The following is a 27,727-nucleotide window of genomic DNA, read 5'->3' on the forward strand; positions in this document are numbered from 1 at the left end:
TGCAGTGCTCTTTCCACAACTCTTTTCATTAGAACTCTTTGTTCTAATGAAAGAACAATGATAAATATACTCGGATATAAACATTTAATGATTTCCCAGGATTTGTAAATAGAAAGCTACAATGATATATGGGAAATAGAGAACTGTTAGTAGTAAAGAATGGAAGCAAGTAAGTAAAGTCAGGAATTATTTTTACCTAGATAAATTTACTACAGAAAGTTTACCTGAGAAAATGTTTGCTTTCTGTCTTCAAGTAAAGACTGGGGTGCTGATAGAAAATCCTTTTTCTCACAGCTCTCCTGGCTGATGAGCGTGTCAGCGTAGTTGGGCTGCGGGAAGGTCACGTGACTCGCCTGCGAATCCGCGGTGAGCGAGACCTCGTGGGAATAGGTCTGCAGGAAAGCCCGCACCCCATCTACGCCCACAAAGTGAGAGACGGGCACGCCCGTCAATCCTCCTCCTGAAGCCTGGAGCACACGCGACCTATGCCAGCGCCACAGTCTGAGCGCCAGCAGCAAAATGACAAAGGCGAGGAAGACGCAGGACACCGCGGCCACCGCCACCACCAGGTACAGCGTGAGGCTGGAGTTGTCCAGGTTGGTGGAGGGTTCCATGCTGCCCAAGTCGGCCAGCACATCTGGGATGCTGTCAGCCATCGCCACTGTGAACGTGACAGTGGCCGAGAGAGGGGGCTGGCCGTGGTCCTGGACCGCCACCACCAGGCTCTGCTTGAGCGCGTCTCTGTCCAGCAGGGCCCGCGCTGTGCGCACCTCGCCCGTGTGCAGCCCCACCGCGAAGAGTCCCAGCTCGCTGGCCTTGAGCAGGCGGTAGGACAGCCAGGCGTTCTGGCCCGAGTCTCTGTCCACAGCCACCACCTTGGTCACCAGGTAGCCGGGCTCTGCGGAGCGGGGTGCCAGCTCCACGCCAGTGGAACCATCGGTGGGGAGGGCGGGGTACAGGATTTCAGGCGCATTGTCATTCTGGTCCAGCACGAATATGCTCAGTGACACGTTGCTGCTGAGCGGTGGGTCCCCGCTGTCACTTGCAGTCACTCTCAATTGCAGGTCACGGAACTGCTCATAGTCGAAGGATCGCAACGCATACAGGACTCCAGTGTCTGAGTTGATGGAGACAAAGGAGGATAGAGGTACCCCCTGGATGGTGTCCTCCACCAGGGAATAAGTGACTCGTGCATTCTCATTGCTGTCAGCATCGTGGGCAGTCACGGAGAAAATGGAGGCACCTCTGGGGTTGTTTTCTGGAATGTAGGTGGAGTAGGAGTCCTGGAGGAAGACAGGGGAGTTGTCATTGATATCTGTCACTTGCAGTGAAATGTGTGTTTCGGTAGATAGAGTCGGAGTTCCCTGATATGCTGCTGTTACTGTGATGTTGTACTGGGAGGTAAGTTCTCTGTCCATTGTTCTTTCTGTCACTAAACGGTAATAATTATCATCTAACTTTTCTAATTTAAAGGGTAGATTTCCAGAAATGGAACACGTAGTGTGACCATTGTCTCCGGAGTCCTGGTCGTGCACACTGATAAGAGCAATTATGGCCCCAGGAGGAAAGTTTTCTGGGACTGCAGTGGTGACAGAGGTGATGGTCACCTCTGGGGCATTATCATTTATGTCCAGAACTTTGACCAGCACCTTAGCTCTGGCCATGAGGCTTGAACCATCCTGAGCTTGAATTTCCATTGGATAAATTGTGTATTCTTCGAAATCCAGAGGTTCTTTATTTGATATTTCTCCTGTGTAAGAATCCAAGTGAAATACTTGTGCCACTTTGTGGTCTATATTATGAAACAAATATGTTACTTCCCCATTGGCTCCCTCATCTGGGTCCGTGGCTTTTACTGTGAGCAGCCGAGTGCCCAGCGGCACATTCTCAGGAACACTCGTGTGGTACTGTGCTTGAGTAAACGCTGGAGGGTTGTCGTTTGCGTCCACCACCTGAACTCGAATTCGGAGGCTTCCTGAACGGACTGGGTTGCCCCCATCAAAAGCGGTGAGGAGGAGGCGGTGGACAGCGTCTTCTTCCCTATCTAGGGGACTCTGCAGCACCAACTCTGGCTGTTGGGACCCATCAGGTCCCTGTTGCACATCCAGGGAGAAATGAGGGTTGGAGCTGAGCTGGTACATCTGGAGCGAATTCATACCCACATCAAGGTCTTGCCCAGAAGGTAGAGGGATCCTGGTACCTGGAGTGGTTATTTCATTCATTTTAAATTCTGCTTCCTCTAACTGGAATTGGGGAGTGTTGTCATTAATATCAATTATTTCCACTTCAACAGGGAAAAGCTTCATTTTATCCTCTACCAAGACGTTAAAACTCACCAGACACTGCAGGCTCTGAGCGCAGAGCTCCTCCCGATCTATCCTGCCTGCGGTGACCAAGCTGCCGCTTCGCGGGTTCAGAGCAAAAAGCTGAGTCCTACCTCTAGAGACGATGCGGACTCCCCGCTCCGCCACCTCCTGGGGTTGTAGTCCCAGGTCTTTGGCAAGGTTGCCTACAAAGAAACCTTTGTCTGTCTCTTCTGGCACTGAGTAGCGGATCTTCCCAGCCTGGGCTTCCAACAACATCCACAGAAAAAGGAACAGCAAGACCAGCCTGCGGCAGCCGAGCACCTTCACTCGAATCGTCATTGCTCTCTTGCTTCGTAGTTTTCTCCCAGTCTGGCACCAACAGTATTGTTTCTCTGCTCTTCTGAGTCTAAATTAACCGAATTTTCAGGAGAATTCAGAGCATAAAGGGGTCCTGAAGTAGGATCTGGGCAGCCTCAGGGAGTCTGTTTTCAATCTGGCAGTGATGGAGGTTCTAAGAAGTTTTTTTTTCCCCTCGGTGTGTTTGTGTGTGGGTGGGTGTGCGCGCGCGCGCGCGCTGCCTTTATCTCCCAGACTGGTGAACAGCGGCACCCAGAGTCCTAACCAGTTACTGCACTCCTAGATAATACTTGAACTTTCTCTTCTCACTAACCTGATCAACCTTTCCTCAAGTCTTAGTTTATTGTCAAGGAAATAGTTAAGCATTATACATTATAACTATGAAAAGGAGAAATTGCTGTGTTCATTTGATTAGTTACATCTACATATTGCTTAATTGTAACATACAGTAGAATCCAAGCTATCCTGGATATTCCAGTAGTATTCCCAAGCTATCAGCTTTCCATTTGCTAGTCAGGAAGTATCACAAAGGGGACAAATCATTCCTCCACTTCTTCTGTAGTACATTTTGATCACTTGATAATTTCACAGGCCATATAGAAGAGCAAATGCCCTTTGACTGGAGGATGAAAAAAACTAAAAGGAAAAATAAACTTTTAGAGTGTAAGCAAGACTTTAAAAAATTGGACTATCCCATTTCCTATCCATTGCGCTCTGAATATTTAGCAGAAACCTTGGAATTTTGAAGGACATATTTTACTCCATCCTTATTTTTCCTCTTTTACTGAAGCATCTATGTATTATGTGGATTTAAAAAGACCTTTAATATGGGCTTTTTTTTTTTTTTTTTTTTTTTCAGTACGCGGGCCTCTTGCTGTTGTGGCCTCTCCCGTTGTGGAGCACAGGCTCCGGATGCGCAGGCTCAGCGGCCACGGCTCATGGGCCCAGGCGCTCCGCGGCACGTGGGATCTTCCCGGACCGGAGCATGAACCCGTGTCCCCTGTATCGGCAGGTGGACTCTCAACCACTCCGCCACCAGGGAAGCCCTAATATGGGCTTTTAAAAGACCTTCAACTCAGCTGAAAGTAATATATTTTGATATATTAAAATAACACTGGGCTTGGACTTCCCTGTCCATCCAGTGGTTTAGACTCCATGCTCCCACTGCAGGGGGCAGGGGTTTGATCCCTGGTCGGGGAACTAAGATCCCGCATGCCACACCACGTGGCCAAAACGAACAAACAACAAAAAACCACTGGGCTCTTGGAATTTCATTGGAAAAATGTCACATGAATATCTAATTTAGACTAAATTTAAGAGACACAAGAGGTAGTGATATTTTTCAAAATTGAAAATAAAAAGGCCACATCTTTATTTTTAGATAGTCTATATTAGGATAATATGTATTCTCCTACATCCACACTTAATGTTTTCTCCAAAAGAAGTTGGTTTTCTAAAACAGCAAGATTTTAAAACTATATTGCCTTCCTTCTTTTACTCATTGCAAATTAGTAAAAGGTTACTAACTGAAGTGTCTTGGGCTTAGTGTGATTTATTTATCCTTACACAGAAGTTAGGGAAGAATGATCTCTGCATTCCAGAAGCTGACAATTTTAGGAACAAATTGGGCCAGATATTGGCAGCCAACCCATGGACAGCATGACTGAGAAGGCTCTGGAAAATGATGCAGGGAAACAATCAAAGGCCAGAATAGTTCTTGGAGAGAGACTCTATGTTCTTACACAACCAAATCTACAGTTTCCCAGCTTCTCAAAGACAAATATAATGTAGCCCAAGAGCAGAACTTAAAGATGCAGTGAACCTCCTTCAATATTTTGAGGAAAGAACTCTTTAGCCAGAAACATAATTTTTCAGAACGTACATTAATAGGCACAAAGTTTTGCCCAAAGGAATTTTCTGGGCTAACGAAACAAATCAAAATATACATAGAAACTAGCAAGCAAACTTGTTGAGCTCTCCCACACCCCTAAAGACAACAAAAAATAAGCAGGATTGCTTACAGCAGGGTGATATTTATGAAATAAAAGTGTTAAAACTCACACGAATACATTTGAATCCAATGTAATAGTTAAGGCTTCACTGCTGGTACTACAGAAACTATCTAGTTGAAGATGTTTCTGAGTTAACTTGAAGAAATTAAGACTTTGCAATATCTGAAGTCACATATTGACTGTAGGAATAGGGCAAATCTCTCTTGCTGAAGTGGGAGCAACTCCACGTCCAGTCTTGGACCAGGCTGAATTGCAGGGCTGGAGGAGCACTGCAGGCACCAGGCTATGGCCAGAGTCACTGCTAGGAAGAAGAACATGAAGATCAAGGCGAAAAGGCCATGACCAGGTAAAGCTGTAGCTCTGGCAGTAGGTGCTGGGTGGTCGCTGAGGTCTGTCCACAACTCCTGCAAAGACTAGCTGCACCATGACGAATGTCGTCATTGAGCATGGTGACCAGCAAGCCCCAGAGAATGGTGTCTCTGTCATCTGCAGTGCCCCAGTGGGCATCTTGCTCTTGTGCATTCTCAGGTTGAAGAGTCAGATTAGGACACCTGATAGGACAGTCAGGTGTTGCGCCCCAGTCACCTTGGCGACCAGGTAGTCGAGCTGCAGTGTGTGATGCCCCATTGAAGAGGCATGTGACTTCCAGGTGCAACTCCCAGCATAGCATGTCTTCTGTGAGTTTTTGCAGTGGTAGTACACCATTACAGGCAGGCTCAGGCTGACACAGAGCACTGGTCCCAGGCCACAGAGTCAGCTCAAAGGTAGGCTGCAGTGAACACCACTGTGCTCTGCACTCACTGACACGTCAGACAACAGCACCCAGGTCACTGGTCAGGAAAAATACGAGGCACTTAGGGCACCAAGTTTCAGTTGGAAGTGCTAAAGTGTGCAATGGAGGCTCTGGGTGAGCCTCCCATTCCCAATCTCCTGGACCATACAGTAGACCTGTTGGAAAATTAGAGCATTTTTGTTGATGTGGGTTATATGCAGGCTAATGCTTACACTGGAGGAGAGGGACAGCTTGTCTTTGTTACCTCATGATTCCGAATCTGCTCCCGGTTTAGAATCCTTTCTGTCAGTAGCTTACAAAGAATTACATAGTAATTCTTTGTTGTGAATTGTTTGGCTATGTGTTTATTACTCTCTACAATATCTTTCACTTTTCTCTTCAAGAAATCTCTGAGTCCTGTTGTTTTGATTAGAGCAACCACAGTTCTTATCTCTAATAGGACTAAACACTCAGCTGAAAATCACCTGCACTGTATCATAGTTCTCAACCTGCGTTTCAACCAGGATTGTGAAAAGCGCCTTTAACTGTCTCCAGTCTTCTCTTCTAAGCTGTGATATAACAGTCATTCTTCAAAATCAAAGATGGTGCTGTCGTTATTGAATATACTGTGTATGCTCTGTGAGACCATGTGGAAAGTGTAGAACTCTACCTTAAGGGTGTCATCTAGGTCAGCAGGGATCACCTGAAGAATGCAGACAAGGAGGTTCTCTGGCAGGCAGACTCTGCTGTATACTTTGTAGCTCAGCATGGGAGGACTGGCTTTGGCATCCAAGACCTGCATCTTGCCCTGAGACTCCTCCCCACCACTAAGTGGTGGCAGCTCTGCTACTCTGGTCCAGATTTCTCCAATAAATAACCAGAATATTTACTGCCCTAGTGTTCTCTTTTACTTTGGGCAGTGAGGGAGATGGTTAACTGAAATTAATTTGATAAACTTGTAGAGAATTACTTGCAGCATCCATATCTACTGCAGTTTAGGAGTAAACTTTGCTCCTATTAAGATGTTTTCCAGAATTTTCAAAACAAAATGGCTGTGCTCAAAGCCGTATGTTATTTATATCCAGGATAAATAATTTATATAAAAAACATTTATAGGATTTCCAGTGAAGGTTTCAGATTCAAGGGGCCTAGGGACTTCCTTTGGCCTATTGGCTAGATCTATCCTGTCATTTGTTCCTTCCTACTCTCTTTACTGGCGGTAAAGAGAGGCTTCTCAGCACTCACCCATGGTTCTTGTCACCAACATGTAGATCTTTGGCGAGATTCCCCACTTTTAAATCCTCGGCTATCTCTTCCGGAATCTCTCAGCGTAACTGCTGCGCAGTTCACTAGGCTGAACAAAGACATCAGAAAAGGAAACAGCGCTTCCTGCACTCCCGCGTCTTCCCTGTGGGGAGACTTCTCTCTCTTCACGATGCTGCTTCGGTAGGACCGAATGCACCTCGCTACAGTTGCTCCTCGGATTACCAAGGTGCGCTGGAAGGAAAAGGCAGCAGCTCTCTCAGACCTTCCTGACCCAGATATTTGGAGCAGATTGCAAGAGAGATGGCGTGCAGAGTCCGCTCCTGGTGTGTTTCTCAAAAATGTGCATACATCGCTGCGTCAGAACCGCCAGTGGGTTCCTTTGTTTCACTCTAAGCCACGGATTGGCCAACAGCGGCACCCAGAGGTCCAGTAGGATAGCTACCACATGTTATTTCTGAAAGTGCTCACAGGAGACTGTATTTGCTTTATTTCCGGGACTTATTTTTACAATACCAGTTGGTTCAGTATAAAGGCTACAAGTCACTATTTCTTTTTGACAAAATACTAATAAAGTGGTCTTTCCACAAAATTTAAATCAAACGTTTTAATTTATTAAAATTCACATCAGCTTAAAATAAAAATTCTTACACAATTTCCCTCTTGACAGTTCCCTTTGAAGAACATTTGAAGCTTCTTTTTATTAAACATTTTTTACTCAAGAAATTACCCACTGTAAAAAGAATTTTACATGAGAAAAGGAAATTCTCACTGTATATTCTACAATATAAAAGAAACTTGCAATATAAAAGGTAGAAAATACTGACAAAAATTTTCAAGTATCAGTAATCGCATTATTTAATTACAATTTTACACATAACATAAAATTTACCAACTTAACCATTTTAAGTGTACAGTTCAGTAGTATTAAATACATTCATAATGTCATGCAACCATCACAATCATCCATCTCCAGAACTCGTTTTATCTTATAAAGCTGAAACCTATACCCATTAAATGGTAACTCCTCATTCTCCCTCCTCTCCAGCCCCTGGCAAACACCATTCTACTTGCTCTGTCTATGATTTTGACTATTCTAAATACTTCATATAAGTGGAATCATATGGTATTTGTCTTTTGCGTGTGTGTGTGACTGGCTTATTTTACATAGCATAATATCCTCAAGGTTCATCCATGTTGCAGCATATATCAGATTTTCCTTCCTTTTTAAAAGAATATGGAAGTTCCTCAAAAAATTAAAAATAGAACTACCACATGATCCAGCAATTCCACTTCCGGGTATGTTTCTGAAAAAAACGAAAATACTAATTCAGAAAGATGTAATCACCCCTATGTTCACTGCAGCACCATTTACAATAGCCAAGATATGGAAGCAACCTAAGTGCCCATCAATAAATGAATGGATAAATAAGATGTGGTACATATACAAAGCCATAAAAAAGAACAAAATCTTGCTACTTGCAACAACATGGATGGACCTAGAGGGTATAATGTTAAGTGAAGTAAGTCAAACAGAAAAAGGCAAATACCATATGATTTCACTTATATGTGGAATCCGAAAAAGCAAAACAAATAAACATGACAAAACAGAAACAGATTCACAGATACAAAGAACAAACAGGTGGCTGTCAGAAGGGAGAGGGGTGAGGGGATGAGTGAAACAGGCAAGGAGTATTAAGAGGTACAAACTTCCATTTACAAAATAAATGAGTCACAGGGATGAAATGTACAGCATGGGGAGTACAATATAGTCAATAAAATTGTAGTAACTTTGTATGGTGACAAATTGCAACTACACTTACAGTGGGGGTGATTATTTTGTAATGTACAGAAATATCGAATGACTGTGCTGTGCAACTGGAACTAACATAGTGTTGTAAGTCAATTATACTTCAATTTTAAAAAAGAATTTCCTTCCTTTTCAAAGCTGAATAATATTCCATTGTATGTACACATACCATATTTTGCTTATGCATTCATTGGTTGATGGACACCTGGGGTGCATCTAACTTTTAGCTATTGTGAATAATGCTGGTATGAACAAGGGTGTATAAACATCTCGTAGAGACCCTGCTTTCAATTCTTTAGGGTATACACACAGAATTGGAACTGATGGATCATATAGTAATTCAATTTTTAATTTTTTGAGGAACCACTGACTGTTTTCCACAGTGGCTGTACCATTTTATATTCCCACCAACAGTGCACAAGGATTTCATTATTCCACATCTTTGCCAATATTTATTATTTCCTGTTTTTTGGTTTTTTTTTTTTTTTGCGGTACGCGGGCCTCTCACTGTTGTGGCCTCTCCTGTTGCGGAGCACAGGCTCCAGACGCGCAGACTCAGCGGCCATGCCTCACGGGCCCAGCCGCTCCGCAGCATGTGTGATCCTCCCGGACCGGGGCACGAACCCGCGTCCCCTGCATCGGCAGGTGGACTCCTAACCACTGCCCCACCACGGAAGCCCCTCCTGTTTTTTTAATAGCAGTCATCCTAATGGGTGTGAGGTGGTATCTCACTGTTGTTTTTATTTGCATTTCCCTAATGATTAGTAATGTTGAGCATCTTCTCATGTGCTTATTGGGCATTTGTATCTTTTTTTGAATTACATATATACTACTATAATCCTCCCAATAATCAGCTCTTTCATGGATACCACTGGTTACCTCTATAGACTGAATATTTGTGCCCCCCCAACACCCCAAATTTCACATGTTGAAACCTAATCAATGTGATGGTATTTAGAGGCAGGGCTTTGGGGAGGTGATTAGGTCATGAGGTTGGAGTGCACATGAATGGCATTAGTGCCCCTGTAAAATAGGCTGCAGAGAGCTCCTCCACCCTTCCACCATGTGAGGTTACAGCAAAAAAGACTGCCACCTATGAACCAGGAAGCCTACCCTCACCAGACACCAAAGCTGCCAGTACTTTTATCTCAGACTTCTCAGCTTCCAGATCTGAGAAATAAATTTCAGGTGCTTATAAGGCACTCAGTTTATGATATTTTGACACAGCAGCCCAAATAAATTATGACAGTTGCCCATGCTCTTTCCTCTCTTCTAACACTTCATTTTTAGTTTCGAGGTCCACCCTCTGTGCACCTAAGGGGCAGCTGAACCCATTCATAGCTGTAGTAGGTTCTGATAGGTCTAAACCAATATTGGTGATCTCATTCCTCTTGCCCATGTTTAGTTAGAAATGTGGCTTAAAACAATTAATAATTTAAAAATAAGCTTAGGGCAAGGTTTCTCAACCCTGGTACTATTTTGAGTCAGATAACTTTGTTGGGGGGAGATGTTCTGTGCATTATAGGATATTTAGCAGCACTCATGAGAGGCCAGGAGATCCCACAGGTGCAACAATCAAAATGTCTCTCGACATCACCAAATGTCTCCTTCTCCCCACCATTTTGAAAATCACAGGCTTAGGGTATTCCACTGGTGACTATTATTGAGCCAGGGATAGGTATATAGTCTAAGTTGGTCCAATCAAATTGAAAGACAGATTGTGGTTGGGAAGAGCCACTCTCTGAACTTACCGTGGACAAGGAAGGAAGTTCCCCAGTTACTGCTGGCAGGTTTCTTATGACCACAGACTTTGGAAATTTACAAGGAGGTGAGGGTAAAGCTGAAAGAATAATAAAGTGTAAATAAATGTTCATTATCCAAAATTAGCAAGAGTTAAACAATTTGTGCCAGACCATAATTCGATCCTGCCTAGAGGCAGCCATACTTCTAGAACTGCACTGTCCGACAGAGTAATCACCTGCCACATGTGGCCACTGGGCACTTGAAGTGTGGCTAGTCCAAACTGAGATGTACTGTAAGTGTAAAATAAACACTTGATTTTGAAGATTCAGTACAAAATAAGAATGTAAAATATTGTTAATATTTTATACATTGATTATATGTTGAGCAATATTTTGGTAATTAGGTTAAATAAAATGTCATTGAAAGTAGTTTCACGTGTTTCCTTTTGGCATTTTAATGTGGCTACTAGATAATTTAACATACATATGTGACTTTCACCTGTGACTCACATTATATTTCTATTGGACAGAGCTGCTCTAGACTACCTGGTTTTTGAGATAACACATTTTCTTACTGTTTAAACCAGTGTAAATTAGGCTGGTCTTTTTTTCTATCGAAAGCATCCTATTTGATACAAGAGACTGCTACAATTTAGTTAACTTGCTTTTTACTGATTATATACTGCTGGAACAGTATATAAGTGTATTTTGGGGGGTATTTGCTATTTCCTCACTCCTATAATTTTCAATCTCCAAAATATAAACAAGGCTTCTTCCATCACTCACATTTTTTTTAACCTCCACAGTATAAGGAACTTGAAAGTTTATTAAAGAGAATTTTCAATCATACAGCATTAGCCCGATTGTGATACTCCTTTATCATAGGTAGGAAGCCCTGTGAGGCTTCTTACCACACTGGGGAATTTATTGCTCCCCCCCCAAATCTTTGGTTCACCAGTATCACAGATATTTTATGGAACAACCACAGGAGTGTAATTCTTTTTATCAACTTAGAGTGTTTCTATATGTCAAGTGGATTTGATTTTAAAAAACAACATTTGACAAAATTCAACACCGATTTATGATAAAAACCTTCCAGAAAGTAGGTATAGAGGGAACTTACCTCAACATAATAAAGGCTATATATGACAAACCCACAGCCAAAATCGTTCTCAATGGTGAAAAACTGAAACCATTTCCACTAAGATCAGGAACAAGACAAGGTTATCCACGCTCACCACTATTATTCAACATAGTTTTGGAAGTTTTAGCCACAGCAATCAGAGAAAAAAAAACAAATAAAAGGAATCCAAATAAGAAAAGCAGAAGTAAAGCTGTCACTGTTTGCAGATGACATGATACTATGCATAGAGAATACTAAAGATGCTACTAGAAAACTACTAGAGCTAATCAATGAACTTGGTAAATTAGCAGGATACAAAGTTAATGCACAGAAATCTCTTGCATTCCTATACACTAATGATGAGAAATCTGAAAGAGAAATTAAGGAAACACTCCCATTTACCACTGCAACAAAAATAATAAAATACCTAGGAATAAACCTACCTAAGGAGACAAGAGACCTATATGCAGAAAACTATAAGACACTGATGAAAGAAATTAAAGATGATACAAATAGATGGAGAGGGATACCACGTTCTTGGACAGGAAGAATCAACATTGTGAAAATGACTATACTACCCAAAGTAATCTACAGATTCAGTGCAATCCCTATCAAGCTACCAATGGCAGTTTTCACAGAAGTAGAACAAAAAATTTCACAATTTGCATGGAAACAAAAAAGACCCCGAATAGCCAAAGCAATCTTGAGAAAGAAAAACGGAGCTGGAGGAATCAGGCTCCCAGACTCCAGACTATACTACAAAGCTACAGTAATCAAGACAGTATGGTACTGGCACAAAAACAGAAAGATAGATCAATGGAACAGGATAGAAAGCCCAGAGATAAACCCACGCACATACGGTCACCTTATTTTTGATAAAGGAGGCAAGAATATACAATGGAGAAAAGACAGCCTCCTCAATAAGTGGTGCTGGGAAAACTGGACAGCCACATGTAAAAGAATGAAATTAGAACACTCCTTAACACCATACAGAAAAATAAACTCAAAATGGATTAAAGACCTAAATGTAAGGCCAGACACTATCAAACTCTTAGAGGAAAACATAGGCAGAACTCTCTATGACATAAATCACAGCAAGATCCTTTTTGACACACCTCCTAGAGAAATGGAAATAAAAACAAAAATAAACAAATGGGACCTAATGAAACTTAAAAGCTTTTACACAACAAAGGAAACCATAAACAAGATGAAAAGACAACCCTCAGAATGGGAGAAAATATATGCAAATGAAGCAACTGACAAAGGATTAATCTCCAAAATTTACAAGCAGCTCATGCAGCTCAATATCAAAAAAACAAACAACCCAATCCAAAAATGGGCAGAAGACCTAAACAGACATTTCTCCAAAGAAGATATACAGATTGCCACCACCACATGAAAGGATGCTCAACATCACACATCATTAGAGAAATGCAAATCAAAACTACAATGAGGTTATCACCTCACACCAGTCAGCATGGCCACCATCAAAAAATCTACAAATAATAAATGCTGGAGAGCGTGTGGAGAAAAGGGAACACTCTTGCACTGTTGGTGGGAATGTAAATTGATACAGCCACTACGGAGAACAGTGTGGAGGTTCCTTAAAAAGCTAAAAATAGAAATACCATAGAGCCCAGCAATCCCACTACTGGGAATAAGCCTGAGAAAACCATAATTCAAACAGTCATGTACCACAATGTTCATTGCAGCTCTATTTATAATAGCCAGGACATGGAAGCAACCTAAGTGTCCATCGACAGATGAATGGATAAAGAAGATGTGGCACCTATATACAATAGAATATTACTCAGCCATAAAAAGAAACGAAATTGAGTTATTTGTACTGAGTTGGATGGACCTAGAATCTGTCACACAGAGTGAAGTAAGTCAGAAAGAAAAAGACAAATACCATATGCTAACACATATATATGGAATTTAAGGAAAAAAAATGTCATGAAGAACCTAGGGGTAAGACAGGAATAAAAACGCAGACATAGAGAATGGACTTGAGGACACGGGGAGGGGTAAGGGTAAGCTGGGACGAAGTGAGAGAGTGGCATGGACATATATACACTACCAAATGTAAAATAGATAGTAGGAAGCAGCCACATAGCACAGGGAGATCAGCTCGGTGGTTTGTGACCACCTGGAGGGGTGGGATAGGGCGGGTGGGAGGGAGATGCAAGAGGGAGGAGATATGGGGATATATGTATATGTATAGGTGATTAACTTTGTTATAAAGCAGAAACTAACACACCATTGTAAAGCAATTATACTCCAATAAAGGTGTTAAAGAAATTAAACAAAATTAAAAATTCAGTTCCTTGGGACTTGCCTGGCAGTCTAGTGGTTAAGAATCTGCCTGCCAATGCACGAGAAATGGGTTCGACCCCTGCTCCGGGAAGATCCCACATGCTGCGGAGCAACTAAGCCCGTGAGCCACAACTACTGAGCCTGCGTGCTGCAACTACTGAAGCCCGCGCACCTAGAGCCCGTGCTCTGCAGCAAGAGAAGCCACCGCAATGAGAAGCTCACGCAATGCAACGAAGAGTAGCCCCCGCTCGCTCCAACTAGAGAAAGCCCACGTGCAGCAACAGAGACCCAATGCAGCCAAAAATAAAATAAATAAATAAAATTCAGTTACCCAGTCAAAACAACAACAACAACAACTGGATCTATCAATAGACATTAAGGTAATGGTGATGTGGCAGGGCCCTTAGCTTTAAGATCAATGTAACTACCCCTCAAAAAACAGCATTCAGAAAATGTATTAAACTCAAAAACAGAAAATATGTTTCAGGATTGAAGGAGGTAGATACTTTAGGGGAAACTTCAGTTGATCCTTTTAATTATCTCTGACAACCTTCCATTTCAAGGTTTAATAACTAAAATACACGATAATTTTGGCAAATCTGAATTGCCCAGAATTTATCTCAAGTTATTTTTTGTGACAAAGATATATGAGCATCATAAAACTCATAGGCAATTAAAATGCAAAGCAATATTTGGATTATTTTCATGTATAAGCATGGCCTCACATTTTATAGGGTTAAATAAAGCAGTATGCAAAGGCTAGCATGCTAAACTCATATCTATGAAGTAAAATCAGGTACAATTAAGGGACAAGCACATTGGAAAAACTTCTTCAAAAAGAGGAAATAGATCATCCTGGAAATTACATATACATCAGCTAACGTTCTTCAACACATTACAGAACAAAGAACTAAAGTACAGTTATGTAGAAGAGCATAATTTTCCTTCAAACTTAACATAAAAAACCAGACTGCTACCAAACCATTTAAATTCCACCCCATGACACACAGTAGCACAGTCTACGAAACAAAAGGGGTCACATTCACACACGCTATTTGCAAACTTCTGGCCTCATAACAATTGGCACCGTCCGTGACTGGAGAGGAAATGTATATATAAAGTGGCTCTATCTCATTTTAAGGTGACACAGAATGTATTTTCTGACAAATTACTATAGGATTTAGATTGTATTTATATTCTTTCTGGATGGATCAATTGTTTCATTCAATTAGCAAATATTTTTTATCTCCCACGTTTTGATACTAGGCACTGGGACCGGATGAACATGATATTAGACTCCTGATTATCATGGAGCTTCCAATCTTAGGTGAGGGAGACAATAAGTACATAAAGAAATAAAGTGAATTTTCTAAATGTTAATCACATTTTAAGTGAATTCTCTAAAACTTAGATGCAGGTGTTGATATATTAGAGAATAGAAATTGAAATTTTAGTGACCTCGATAGTCTACCAAATTGATCCTATTAATAAATAAATGGAAATGAAGAGGAATAAGTGGAAACTGTTACACAGTTAGACTGAAGTACTATAAATACATGTTGAAGAATACTTGACCACCTAAAGAAGAGGCAAGCAGAAAAGTTATCCAAACAGTAGAGGTGGATTTTTTAAAATTCCAAACTAATTTAAAAATTACTGGCAAATGAGTAGAAGGAAGTAATACTTCAATTATATTCTACTTTAATCAGACTATTCGTCTTTCAGCCAACTGTCCTAAATGAACATGGGCCTCCAGAAGAACACTACCTTCTCTGTTTACATTTATATTTACGGCAAACACATTAAAAAGAGGAATCACTACTCAGCCATAAAAAGGAACGAAATTGGGTCACCTATAGAGACGTGGATGGATCTAGAGACTCACACAGAGTGAAGTCAGAAAAGAGAAAAACAAATATCGTATATTAACGCATATATGTGGAACCTAGAAAAATGGTACAGATGAACCGGTTTGCAGGGCAGAAATTGAGACACAGATGCAGACAACAAACGTATGGACACCAAGGGGGGGAAGTGGCAGGGGAGGGGAGGGCGGGGATGAACTGGGAGATTGGGATTGACATGTATACACTAATATGTACAAAATGGATGACTAATAAGAAATTGCTGTATAAAAAAAGAAAAGAAAAAGAGAAAAGAGGAATCACCCTTGTTCCCTCAGGGGGTCTTCAAAACAGAAAAAGACCGAGTCACGGGCCCCCTACGGCCATCTTCATAATCAACAAACACAGATTTAGAGTTACAGTAGGCTGCACGTCCTCACTCCACTGACTTGGATACTTCAAAATCCACGGTATGGTTAGTTATAGAGTTCTTTTATCGGCTCCAGATTGAATATAGCCTGTGGAGATGCCGAGATGTTTCAAGAAACAAACACCATTTCCGCACGGACGCCCTATCTCCGGCAATCACGCGGAAGCCTAGGAGGTACCGGCCCTACAGACATCCGGTAAAAGCCCTGGCTTAGCGGAGGCGGGCGGGAGAATCTATGTCCTTCTTAGAACCGTTATTTTTAAAAACCAACAGCTCTTTTTTTTTTTTTTTTTTTTTTTGCGTTACGCAGGCCTCTCAGTGCTATGGCCTCTCCCGTTGCGGAGCACAGGCTCCAGACGCGCAGGCCCAGCGGCCACGGTTCAGGAGCCCAACCGCTCCGCGGCACGCAGGATCCTCCCGGACTGGGGCACGAACCCGCGTGTCTGCATCGGCAGGCGGACTCCCAACCACTGCGCCACCAGGGAAACCCTAAATCAACAGCTCTTTAAAACATAGTCTTTATGCCGTTAAGGCCAAGTTCTCGCGAGACTACAAGACACGCCGGAGCGCGTAATCGGGCGTTGCGCCTGCGCGCGCTGGGGCAGCCCGCACTTCCGCCCGAGGCGTGTTGCGACTCACAGCAGCTTTCCGTCCCGTGTGGTGACGTAGCTGTCTTTTCTCGGCTAGGTCGGCCGTTAACGGACGGAGGCCCGCTGAGCTGCGGAGTTGCAGAATCTGGCGTTTGGAGCTGCGGTTTTTGGCGAGATTTCGCGTTGCCCGTCCTCCGCCATTTCACCGATAATCAGCGGATCGCTTTGCCAGGTGCCGGGAAGAACAAAGGAATTCGGAAGGAGACGCTCGGCTCCCGGCCACCTTGCTCTGAGTGGCTTCCTTTTCCGCTCGCGCCTGTCCGGAGAAACTGGACTTATAATCGTCACTGGATTGTAAGTACCCGAGGCGAAGACAGCTCACTACGCCCCGCTTTTTGCGTATCTTTGTTCCTGGAGAGTTTGTGGATTAGGAGTATCTGCTGAGCCTTACTTTCTGTGCCGAAAATCATTCCGTGGGAGCCGCCATTTGCTTTCCCTGCGTTGTCCTGCAGCGGCATCTAGAGGTTGGAACGTGGCATTGCAGCTCATAGATTTAAATGGACCTGAGTAAGGCAATGCGTCCGTAACGACTGGTATTGTTACAGCATATTTACAAAGATTTGGGGCTTAATTCAGAATACACGCTTTGTTGCTGTTCTACCTAGAACTCTTTGTAATTAAAGACTTCAATTTATAAAGAACTGGTCTTTCTGTTGAAATAGCTGAAATTTTTTAGTGCAACAAGTGGTTATTAGAGAAAAAGTGAGTCACAAAGAAATAAAGATGAGTAAGAGCAAAGATGATGCTCCTCACGAACTAGAGAGCCAGTTTATCTTACGCCTACCTCTGGAGTATGCCTCTACCGTGAGGCGGGCGGTACAGTCTGGTCATGTCAACCTGAAGGACAGACTGACAATTGAGTTACACCCTGATGGGCGTCATGGAATTGTCAGAGTGGACCGGGTCCCATTGGCGTCAAAATTGGTAGATCTGCCATGTGTTATGGAAAGTTTGAAAACCATTGATAAAAAAACCTTTTACAAGACAGCTGATATCTCTCAGATGCTTGTTGCTACAGTTGACGGTGATCTCTATCCTCCTGTTGAGGAACCAGTTGCCACTGCTGATCCCAAAGCAAGCAAGAAAAAGGATAAGGACAAAGAGAAAAAGTTTGTATGGAACCATGGAATTACTCTGCCTCTAAAAAATGTCAGAAAGAGAAGGTTCCGTAAGACAGCAAAGAAGAAGTATATTGAGTCTCCAGATGTGGAAAAAGAAGTAAAGCGGTTGCTGAGCACAGATGCTGAAGCTGTCAGTACCCGTTGGGAAATAATTGCTGAAGATGAAACAAAAGAAGCAGAAAACCAAGGCCTTGATATCTCTTCCCCAGGCATGTCTGGCCACAGGCAGGGCCGTGACTCATTAGAACATGATGAGCTTCGGGAGATATTCAATGACCTTAGCAGCAGCAGTGAAGATGAAGATGAGACACAGCATCAAGATGAAGAAGACATAAACATCATTGACACTGAGGAAGATCTGGAAAGGCAGCTACAGGACAAGCTAAATGAGTCAGATGAACACCACCAAGAAAACGAAGGAACTAATCAGCTGGTTATGGGAATTCAGAAACAGATTGATAACATGAAAGGCAAGCTCCAAGAGACCCAGGACAGGGCAAAGCGACAGGAGGATCTCATCCTGAAAGTGGAAAACCTGGCTCTCAAGAACAGATTTCAGGCTGTGCTGGATGAACTGAAACAAAAGGAAGACCGAGAAAAGGAGCAGCTCAGCTCTTTGCAAGAAGAGCTAGAATCACTCCTAGAGAAGTGAGGAGAGTTTTGATACTTAATTTCATTCCTGACAGTGGTCAGCCTTGAAAGAAAAACTTTGTTTTCATCACCTGGACTAGATAGTAAAACTTTGCAGTAGTTCCCAGTTTCCTCTACTGCCTTCTATTGGATTTGTCTTGTAGACAAATATAACTGAATTTCTATCTCATTTGTCTTTTGGAACCACTTTGGTGGGTGTTTGTCCTGTAGTAAGTAGGAATGTATAGACAGATAAATGCAGGGAAGTTGTAGGATTAGTGAACAGTTCAGTTTAGTAATTAATCACAGCTTCACTGCAGGACTTTGCTGCTGTTTCTCCGTTTACCAGAAGCTGCCATTGCTACTCTGTGATGCCATCTGAGATAAATTAGTAGAGTCTAGTTTGGTGGCAGTGAAGTTTGTTTACATATGTTTTCCCATGCTGTAGCTATTGTCCCAGTTATTCAAAGCAGTTTTCCACGTTTTGCATTGCAAATCATTTCATAAAGTTGTTTTCACAATAAATAAAAGCAAGTAATTTTCACCTTATAATGTGTCTTGCTCTTTTAGGGGTAGTGGGTATCAGATCCTCTTCTGAAGTGGTTTCTTAATGGGGTTTAATGGACTAACCAATTGGATTCTGTTTTGTAGGAAAAGAAGCAGTTGTGTTAGAATTTAAGAAAAAGAGGAACAGCAGAGGCAAAGAAATGGGGAAATGTCATCTTTGCATTATGTTTCCAATCCACCTGCTCCATTTGGAGGTCAGGAGATAAAGAACGTTCCTAAACTATCCTAAATTCTTTTCTTTCAGCCTGATCTCACCACATTCTCTCACTATTTTCAATCCTGAGCTTATTTACATTTTTTTCAAGGAGTTTAATTACTACTCTTTCTCTTTAATAGTCTATTGGGATAAGTACTATTACGCATCTATCATACCAAAGTCTAAGTTACCTGTTGCTCATGTCCTCACTAGGCTGCAAATTTACTGAGATTCCGTACTTTGCCTTGTTAGTCACTGTAAACTTACTAAAGAAGAGTAGAGATTAAAATCACAAGGTCAGGAGATGTGGTGCCTGTGTTTGTATCCTATTTCAGTGACCTAGTTGATATTGATCTTGGGCAAATAAATTAATCTGTTGGTTTCAGTTTCCTCATCTCTAAAATGGAAGTGATAATACTACCTACCTCAGGGCCCTTGAGTTGTTGGCTATTGAGTTGATACATATAAGGACTTAGAACAATTGCTAGAATAAAAGCAAACTATTTATTGCCTATTTACTAGGGTCTGAACATACAGGGATTAAAAATTTGAATTAAAGCCTGATTGAAATAGTAGAAAAGTGTATAAAGAAACAGCTGCTTTAAATGGGGTTGACTGATTTCAAATTAAAGAATCATTCTAAAAGTTTATAAATTACAGCAGAAACAAAGTTTGCTTCAAATACATCCGCAGCATAAGCAAACTGAGTCAGTTTACTACTGTAGCTTTGGTTTTTATTTGATTCATTTATGGCTTGGTTTTGCATAAATACTAAAACCTCCATAATGAAGAGTAATTATCTGTTATGTAAACTTCAAAAGAGAAAAACTTAACTGAAGAAGATTGGGATCCATTTCCCTTCATGTAAATCCAGAGTTACCAAAAAAGACTCACTTTTCTCACAGCTCCCTTGCCTGATGAGTGTGATGTATAGGTGGGCTACGGTTTTCAATATTTCTGAGTTCCTGAGTGGAAGTTGAATTTTTTAAATTAGTGTTTTAAAATATAAGAAAAAACTCACTGAAAATTTTAAGCAATGCAGAAATTTTACAAATTCTTAATTTTATTCACTCCCCTATTGCCGATCACTTAGGTTGTTCATTTTAAATTTGCTATTACACAGAATGCTGCAATAAGCATGTCAGTGTGGTCTCTGTTTTGCATTATTTCTATAGATTAGGTAAATGGGATCTTTATGTTCACATCTAAATGTCATAAAGCCTGACGTTTTGAATTTGTAGATCAAATGTTTGAGACAAAAACTTTGGACAAATTGTGACCAATCATGCCTCTGAAGGACTGTCTTCAACTCTGCTTAAACTTTTATTACCTGGTAAGAATTGTGTGAAAACACAGACTAGGAAGACTGCTCACCACACAGCAGATATATTGGCCTTCTTTCTGTATTTCAAACGCCCAGCTCTTTCACACTACAGAGCTTTACTTATATTACACTTATTTCCCTTTTCCTGGAACAGTCTCCAGATAGTCTCATGGCTAGCTTTTTGTTACTCAGCCCTCAGCTCAAATCTTACTTTCTCTGGTAATCCTATCTGGCTACTCCATCTGATTGCTAGGGAACATGTGATGTGGGTGTGCATCTTCACTGAAAATTTGGAAGTTCCTTTGCCATTGTTTTCCATGTATGCAAGGGAGTACATGTGCTCCAAGTCCAGCTGTTTAAATATATTTCATGGAACTTGAGATCTGTGTATTATTGCACAGCTATGTCTGATAATTCAATGAAATTACAGACGATTTCCCTATTAATGCCCTCATGATCCCTGGCACTGATTACTAACTTGGTTTCTCCAAAACATATACATATATGAATTTAATGCAAAAGCAGTTGATGATTTATTGTAGTATCCTGCATCTCTTGTGTTTGTAAAAACAGTATGTGCTTTTAAAAAATAAACAATGAACCATAGGTAATTAATGGACAGTTTTAAAAAACCAAAACAGTTTTTAAAAACCCTCAAATGTGAGGGACTTCCCTGGTGGTGCAGTGGTTAATCCACCTACCAATGCAGGGGACACAGGTTTGAGCCCTGGGCTGGGAAGATACCACATGTTGTGGAGCAACTAAGCCCATGTGCCACAACTACTGAGCCTGTTCTCTAGAGCCCGTGAGCCACAACTACTGAGCCTGCATGCCACAACTACTGAAGCCCGTGCATCTAGAGCCCATGCTCTGCAACAACAGAAGCCAGCGCAATGAGAAGCCTGTGCACCGCAACGAAGAGTAGCCCCCGCTCGCGGCAACTAGAGAAAGCCTGAGCACAGCAACAAAGACCCAATGCAACCAAAATAAATAAATATATAAATAAAATTAATTTTTAAAAAACCATCAAATGTGATACGAAATTTTAAAAATTAAAAAAATTTTTTTTCTAGTTTAAAATGGCACATTGTTCTCATGAATCTCTTTTCTCTGTCAAACAGCCTGCTAATATAGTCACCCCCAAGGGCAAGGAAAATAGGAGATGAGACAACAGTGGATGAGAGATGTCAATGTTTTCAGAAGGCCAAAGCAGATGAAGAAACGATAAATTCATAGATCACAGAAAGTTACATGCTAAATGTCTGCAAGGAGGTATACCAAGGAGAAACAAACCCACCCACTTGATATAGACACTGAGGCTCAGTTTTTGCAGGCAGTTTCCAAGGAAGAGGGAAGGTGTGAGGCTAGAAACAGGATTCATTAATGTCTGTGTTCAGGGACTTCCCTGACAGTCCAGTGGTTAGGACTCTGGGCTTCCACCGCAGGGGGCACAGATTCCATCCCTGGTCTGGGAACTAAGATCCTGCATGCCATGTGGCACAGACAAAAAAAAGAAGATAAAATCTGTGCTCAGAGCTATTGGATGTCCAGGAGCCCTATCTCACTCAAGCCAGATGACTTTTCCTTCCCCATGCCACAGACAGAAAGTTTATTTTCTGGGTAAATTGAACCAAAGAAGGCACAGATGGAGGCTGGGGGTCCATAGCATTGAACAAGGGAATTGTGTGAAAGTCTGTTTTCTGACTGCAGGATGTCAACCTTCTTCTCCCACTTGGTGTCATTAAATCAGTACCCAAGGTAAACACCACCCGCACCCCCCCTGCCCCGCAAACACACACAGACACACACACAGTCAAGACTGGAAGATTATTCTCTGAAGAAACCATATGGTACCAGAGAAGAGAAATCCAGATACATTTGGGCACTCTCCAAAGAAAAGGCCAAGTCACTACTTAATACAATGAAGTCTACCTGTTGACAAACAGTATCCACGCACAATCTGCTTTTAGGTGCCTCACTTTTAAATATTAACTGATACCCAAAGAATCAGACAAGGAAAGCTTTCTAAATGAAAGAATCCTTTTAGCCTACTTTCTGCCCCCTCCACCATTTTGTTTTTATCCCCAAAGTAAAATACCGCCTAGGGCTTAAAATGTAAACTTTAAGAGAATTCGTTCCAACGCTGGGATTATAAGCATATGGGAGGAAAAGTGTGTCCTGACAGCGGTACCCTCACTGATGCCCCAAACTGCATCTTGCCTACTAGGCCTGTAGTCAGTTATATCCAGAACTGCTGCTGCATAAAGCTGCATGGCTCCTCAGCAAGAACCCCGAGACTTAGCACGCACAGAGCGCTGGAGCCACACAGGTCTTTTATATCAAGGTTTTTAGCTGTATATAAATGTTTTCCAATGCGATTGTACACGGCCTTGACTTACCTCTAGAAATAACGAGGGTGTGCGTCCCACCAGCTCACAGAGCTTCAGGCCAGGATCCTCGGCGATGTTACCACGAAAGAGAGGATCTGCCCGCCTCAGGCCTCCCCCGGCGTCGCCCCCAGCGGGCAAAGAGCTACACCTGGAGAGGCGCAGCGGCCGGCACCTTTGTGGAGCCGCCATTCCTCTCCGGAGACGATTAAGGGTTTTCTGATCCGAAGGAGCCACCGATTGTCAGGTAAACCCCGCAAAGTGTTTTTTCGTTTTCCTATTTTAAACCTTTGTATCTGTAGATTGACCCTTTAACCCGAGGCGCGATCAAGCACCTCCCATTTTGTTTTGCCGGGAGGTGGGGGTCTCTGGCCGAACAGGAAGGCAAGTCTTCCTCCGCCGCAGCAGCGCCTAGAGTTTCTGGCCGTAATCGCAGGAATTTATCAGACAGCTTTCTACTGCTGTATTGAGATTCATTAGAAGTGTTTCTCTAGTCGGCCCCGGGGCCCGCGGGCGCTGGAACCGCCGGGCGGCGCGGAGCGAGCAGGAGGGCGGCTGACGGGTTTACGGCCCAGACGCGGCGGCCGCAGGGCGCCAGGAGAGGCGCGCGCGGGCCCGCGGGCCGGGGGTTATTTCAGTGCGTGGGGAGGGCGGCCCGCGGCCTAGTCTGGGGTTAAGCGGCTTCTCCCGCGCCGGAGAGAGCCAAGAGCAGGCGGCTGGACACGGGACGGCCTCCTAAGCTCCAGAGAGTTCCCTTCCTCGGAGACCAGCAGAAGAGTGGGCGAACATGAAATGCAGTCCTGCCATCCAAGCCGCCATCGACCTCACCGCGGGGGCCCTTGGGGGCACAGCATGCGTCCTGACCGGGCAGCCCTTCGACACACTGAAAGTGAAGATGCAGACGTTCCCTGGCCTGTACAAGGGCCTCGTCGACTGTGGCCTGAAGACATACTCCCAGGTGGGTTTGCGGGGCTTCTACAAAGGGACCGGCCCCGCGCTGATGGCCTACGTCGCCGAGAACTCAGTCCTCTTCTTGTGCTACGGCTTCTGCCAACAGTTCGTGAGGAAAGTGGTTGGATTGGACAAGCAGACGAAGCTGAATGATCTGCAGACTGCGGCCGCTGGTTCCATCGCCTCTGCGTTTGGCGCGCTGGCCCTGTGCCCCACTGAGCTGGTGAAGTGCCGGCTGCAGACCATGCACGAACTGGAGATGTCAGGGAGGATAGCAAAAAGCCATAATACAGTTTGGTCCGTCGTGAAGAGTATCCTTAGAAAGGATGGCCCCTTGGGCTTCTACCACGGACTCACGAGCACTCTGTTTCAAGTAGTACCAGGCTATTTCTTCTTCTTCGGTGGCTATGAACTTAGTCGATCGTTTTTTGCCTCGGATGGATCAAAAGATGAACTAGGCCCTGTCCCCTTGATGTTAAGCGGTGGAATTGCTGGAATTTGCCTTTGGCTTGTCATATACCCAGTGGATTGTATCAAATCCAGAATTCAGGTTCTTTCCATGCTTGGAAAACAGGCAGGACTTATCAGAACTCTTTTAAGTGTTGTGAAAAAGGAAGGAGTAGCAGCTTTATATTCTGGTCTGAAAGCTACTTTGATTCGAGCGTTCCCTGCCAATGCGGCACTATTTTTGGCTTATGAATACAGCAGGAAGATGATGATGAGCCAGTTTGAAGCATACTGAAGTGTCTTGGTGAATCTGGATCCAAGTACACGCCTTTGAGGACTATAATTTAACTCAGAGTTTCATGGAGCACTGGACCAGTGTGGTATTATTTTTGACTTCATGGGAACTTTGCTTTTGTCTTCCCTGCTTATATGCTAAATCTTAACCTTTATGGAAGAACCTCTATTTTATATCATATAATTTCTGCCCATAATTGTATTGAAATAGAAAAGTTGCTGCGCTTGTGTTTGGTGAGATAATACAGGGCGAGTGGGTGGCCGTATGTACCTAATCTGAAAAGCTAAACATAGTTGTGTCACCGGGCTTTTGCATAAATCTACACATGTACATGCAGTTTGTTTGCTTATATGTTGTGAGTGAAACACAGTTTGGTTTCCATGTTTAATCTCATGTCACTAGAAAAACCGAGTTAAACATGTTTCAAGATGGTTATAAGTGATTACTTAACCCACTCAAGATGTAGGGTCTCTTTAAAAGTCTGCTTAACATGTGCACTATATTAGCCAATTAAAGTTTTTAAAAAGTTTTTGGTGCTTGAAAATGAAAATATCCATCTACATTTTTTCATTTACAATGATTTATTTTATTTTTTATTGAGGTAATCTTGATTTATGGCATTATATTTCTACATCTGTATACCCTACAATGTGCTCACCACCAAATATTTATTTTTCATCTATCACCATACAGTTGATCCCCTTTATCCACTTTGTCTCCCTCGTTTACCTACCTGCTCTGATAACCACTACTCTGTTGTCTGTAATGACATGTTTGTTTTATTTGGTTTTGGTTTGTTCATTTATTAGGGGTTTTGTTTGTTTATTATAGTTTTTCATATTCCAGATATGAGTGAAATCCTATAGTATTTATCTTTCTCTGTCTGACTTACTTCACTTAGCATAATACCCTCAAGGTCCCTCCATGTTGTCGCAAATGGCAAGATTTCATATTTTTTCTCATCTAGATTTTTTGTTTAATATTTATTCATTTATTTGGCTGCACCGGGTCTTAGTTGCGGCATGCAGGATCTTTAGTTGCAGCATGCAGAATGTTTTTTTAGTCGTGGCATGCGGGATCTAGTTCCCTGCCCAGGGATCCAACCTTGGCTGCCTGCACTGGGAGCGTGGAGCCTTAGTCACTGGACCACCAGGGTGGTCTCTGTCATCTTAGATTTTTAAGAGGAGAATATACCTGCATACTGATGTGTCTTCCACAGCCTCGAGTTAAAGTTTCAGAGTAGGCATCCTGGATTTTCCCAAGATGTTCTACTCTTAAAATAGTGCTATTCATCTTCAAAGTGGGATCATATTCCACACTCTTAGTTAGGTGTGGCCTAGAGCATTAGGCCTCTGGGAAGTAGCCTGGCCTTTGTACCAAATTTCCTTCCTCTCTTCTCCCAAAGAGCTTCCCCCTCTGCTCTACTTTAGACTGAGGAAGGGGTAAGGGAGGGGGCTATGCTTCTGTGCTTGGATGAAGACCCATGTAGTTGACAACAGTTCTTAGCTTCCAGTCTCAGGGTCCTGGCTTGGGTAGGATTCCAGGATGTACTATTGGCCCATTTAGGGGTTGTTGATTCCTTTTGGATCGTTCACTGTCCTCTCTGCCTCCACCAGTCAGAAACCCTTCCAGGTAACAGAGAGTGCCAAAGCCATGAGAACTTTTTGTGCCCTGATGGTGATCAGGTGATGTTACCAGTGGATGAAGTCCTCTCCTCTCAAATAGAACTAGACAGAACTTAGTGCTTGCAGTCCACAGTGATTAATGTTAGGGCTGACCCATCCTGAAGTTTACCTGAGGGCTGATAACTCCTTGTCATTTTTTTACAGTGTTGGAAACTTCTAAATTTTGTACTGGCCATCTGTGAGTTTTATTGATGACTGTATATATGATGTGATTTTACAAAGCAATGAAACATAAGAAAAGCAACTTTATTAAACTATACCATATGTATATATATATATAGGCACTGACAAAAATCAAAAACAAAAAAACATAGTTCGTCTGATCCCTACACACTTGTGCATGTGTTCTTTGGCCCTATAATGTAAGAGGGTCATTCTTACTAAAGTAAGCCTCATCATTCCATGATGATCCAAGACCAGCAGAGTCTCTCTCAATAAGAAGTGTTCTTAAGCAGCCTGTAAAGCTGAAAAGAGGCAGGCTCCCAGTGTTAATGATCGCACATGGCATGTGTGTCAATCACTGCTGGTGGAATGTACACCTGGTATGGAATCCCCAGTTTCCTTCAGCTTTTTTCTATCTGTGAAACCTCTGAGGTAAGTCTAGCCATATTGCCAGAGGCAAGAGGGTCAGGGTGATGGATGTTGACAAATGGGGGCTGGGGCAGACATTTGGGGAGGGGATGCTCAGTGTCATGCCTGGTGTGCTCCAGAGCGGTGGCTGGTCTTCCATTTGCTTTTTCTTTAAAAGAAAACCATTTTTCTACTTTACTTCTAAGTTATTTATACATTTAAGTTATATATTATGTACGTAAGTAGTCAGTAGCTACTTAATGGGGCTTCATTCAAGCAGGTCTGGATTAAAGTAGAAAAGAGAACAGGAATGGCATCTGCAGGAAGTGGACCTTTCAAAGTCCGAAGGCCCCCTGCTCAGTACCCATGAGCTTGTCTCAATTAGCCCTATAGTCAACGGACCTTTTCACATGTTGTCCATTAAAGGTTTACCTAAATATCTTCAATAGAAATCATTTGAGGCAAGCAAGAGTGGGAGTAAGGAATTGAAACCTAAGTCAGAAGAATTGTTTTCCACCCTTTTTGCTTAATTCATGGTTCAATATTTAGATACAATTTGTACCACTTCAGATCTGTACTCAGACAAAAATATAGTAACCTGAAATATTGTGTTTAAAGAAATTTGAGTGTTCTATCATTAAATTATTTACCTAAATAAAAATATTTTTGAATTCACACCATTTACAGTATACTGTATTGAGCTCTGGGTATTCAGATATTAATGGTCTGGTTTCTGTTCTCAGGGATCTGATGGTCTAGATGTTTGTTTTCAGTCAGAAGAGCAATATTCTAGAATATAATTTAGAACAAAAAAATACAATCCAAATTATGTGTGTATATGTGTGTGTGTGTGTATGTAAAATCAATGATGTGTGTGTGTAAAATCTTTTCCTTAACTGTGTTTTTGTTTTTATATTGTGGTTTCTTTG

General features: G+C 42.4%; 3 protein-coding genes across 3 annotated transcripts; 2 read left to right on the top strand and 1 right to left on the bottom strand.

Annotated features, from left to right (window-relative positions):
• Positions 1 to 209: 209 nt before the first annotated feature.
• On the bottom strand, positions 210 to 2,645 carry LOC309960210 (protocadherin gamma-A1-like; the record flags this gene model as incomplete). Its single annotated transcript, XM_082836869.1, has 1 exon — positions 210 to 2,645. One exon carries the CDS (start codon positions 2,643 to 2,645, stop codon positions 210 to 212), a length of 2,436 nt encoding a protein of 811 aa, XP_082692995.1.
• Positions 2,646 to 16,599: 13,954 nt separating this feature from the next.
• On the top strand, positions 16,600 to 18,953 carry LOC309960225 (transcription initiation factor TFIID subunit 7). The gene has a single exon (XM_082836881.1). It carries the CDS (start codon positions 17,349 to 17,351, stop codon positions 18,396 to 18,398), a length of 1,050 nt encoding a protein of 349 aa, XP_082693007.1. The 5' UTR covers positions 16,600 to 17,348; the 3' UTR covers positions 18,399 to 18,953.
• A 4,777-nt stretch (positions 18,954 to 23,730) lies between these two features.
• On the top strand, positions 23,731 to 24,543 carry LOC309960231 (mitochondrial ornithine transporter 2-like; the record flags this gene model as incomplete). Its single annotated transcript, XM_082836886.1, has 1 exon — positions 23,731 to 24,543. Exon 1 carries the CDS (start codon positions 23,746 to 23,748, stop codon positions 24,541 to 24,543), a length of 798 nt encoding a protein of 265 aa, XP_082693012.1. The 5' UTR covers positions 23,731 to 23,745.
• Between the last annotated feature and the right edge of the window lie 3,184 nt (positions 24,544 to 27,727).

This window comes from Leucopleurus acutus (genome assembly GCF_964270905.1).
Source record: "Leucopleurus acutus genome assembly, chromosome: 3".
Classification (NCBI taxonomy): domain Eukaryota; kingdom Metazoa; phylum Chordata; class Mammalia; order Artiodactyla; family Delphinidae; genus Leucopleurus; species Leucopleurus acutus.

Excerpts from the sequence above, each read along its gene's own strand:
- LOC309960225 (XM_082836881.1), top strand. The coding sequence starts at position 17,349 with ATGAGTAAGAGCAAAGATGATGCTCCTCACGAACTAGAGAGCCAGTTT.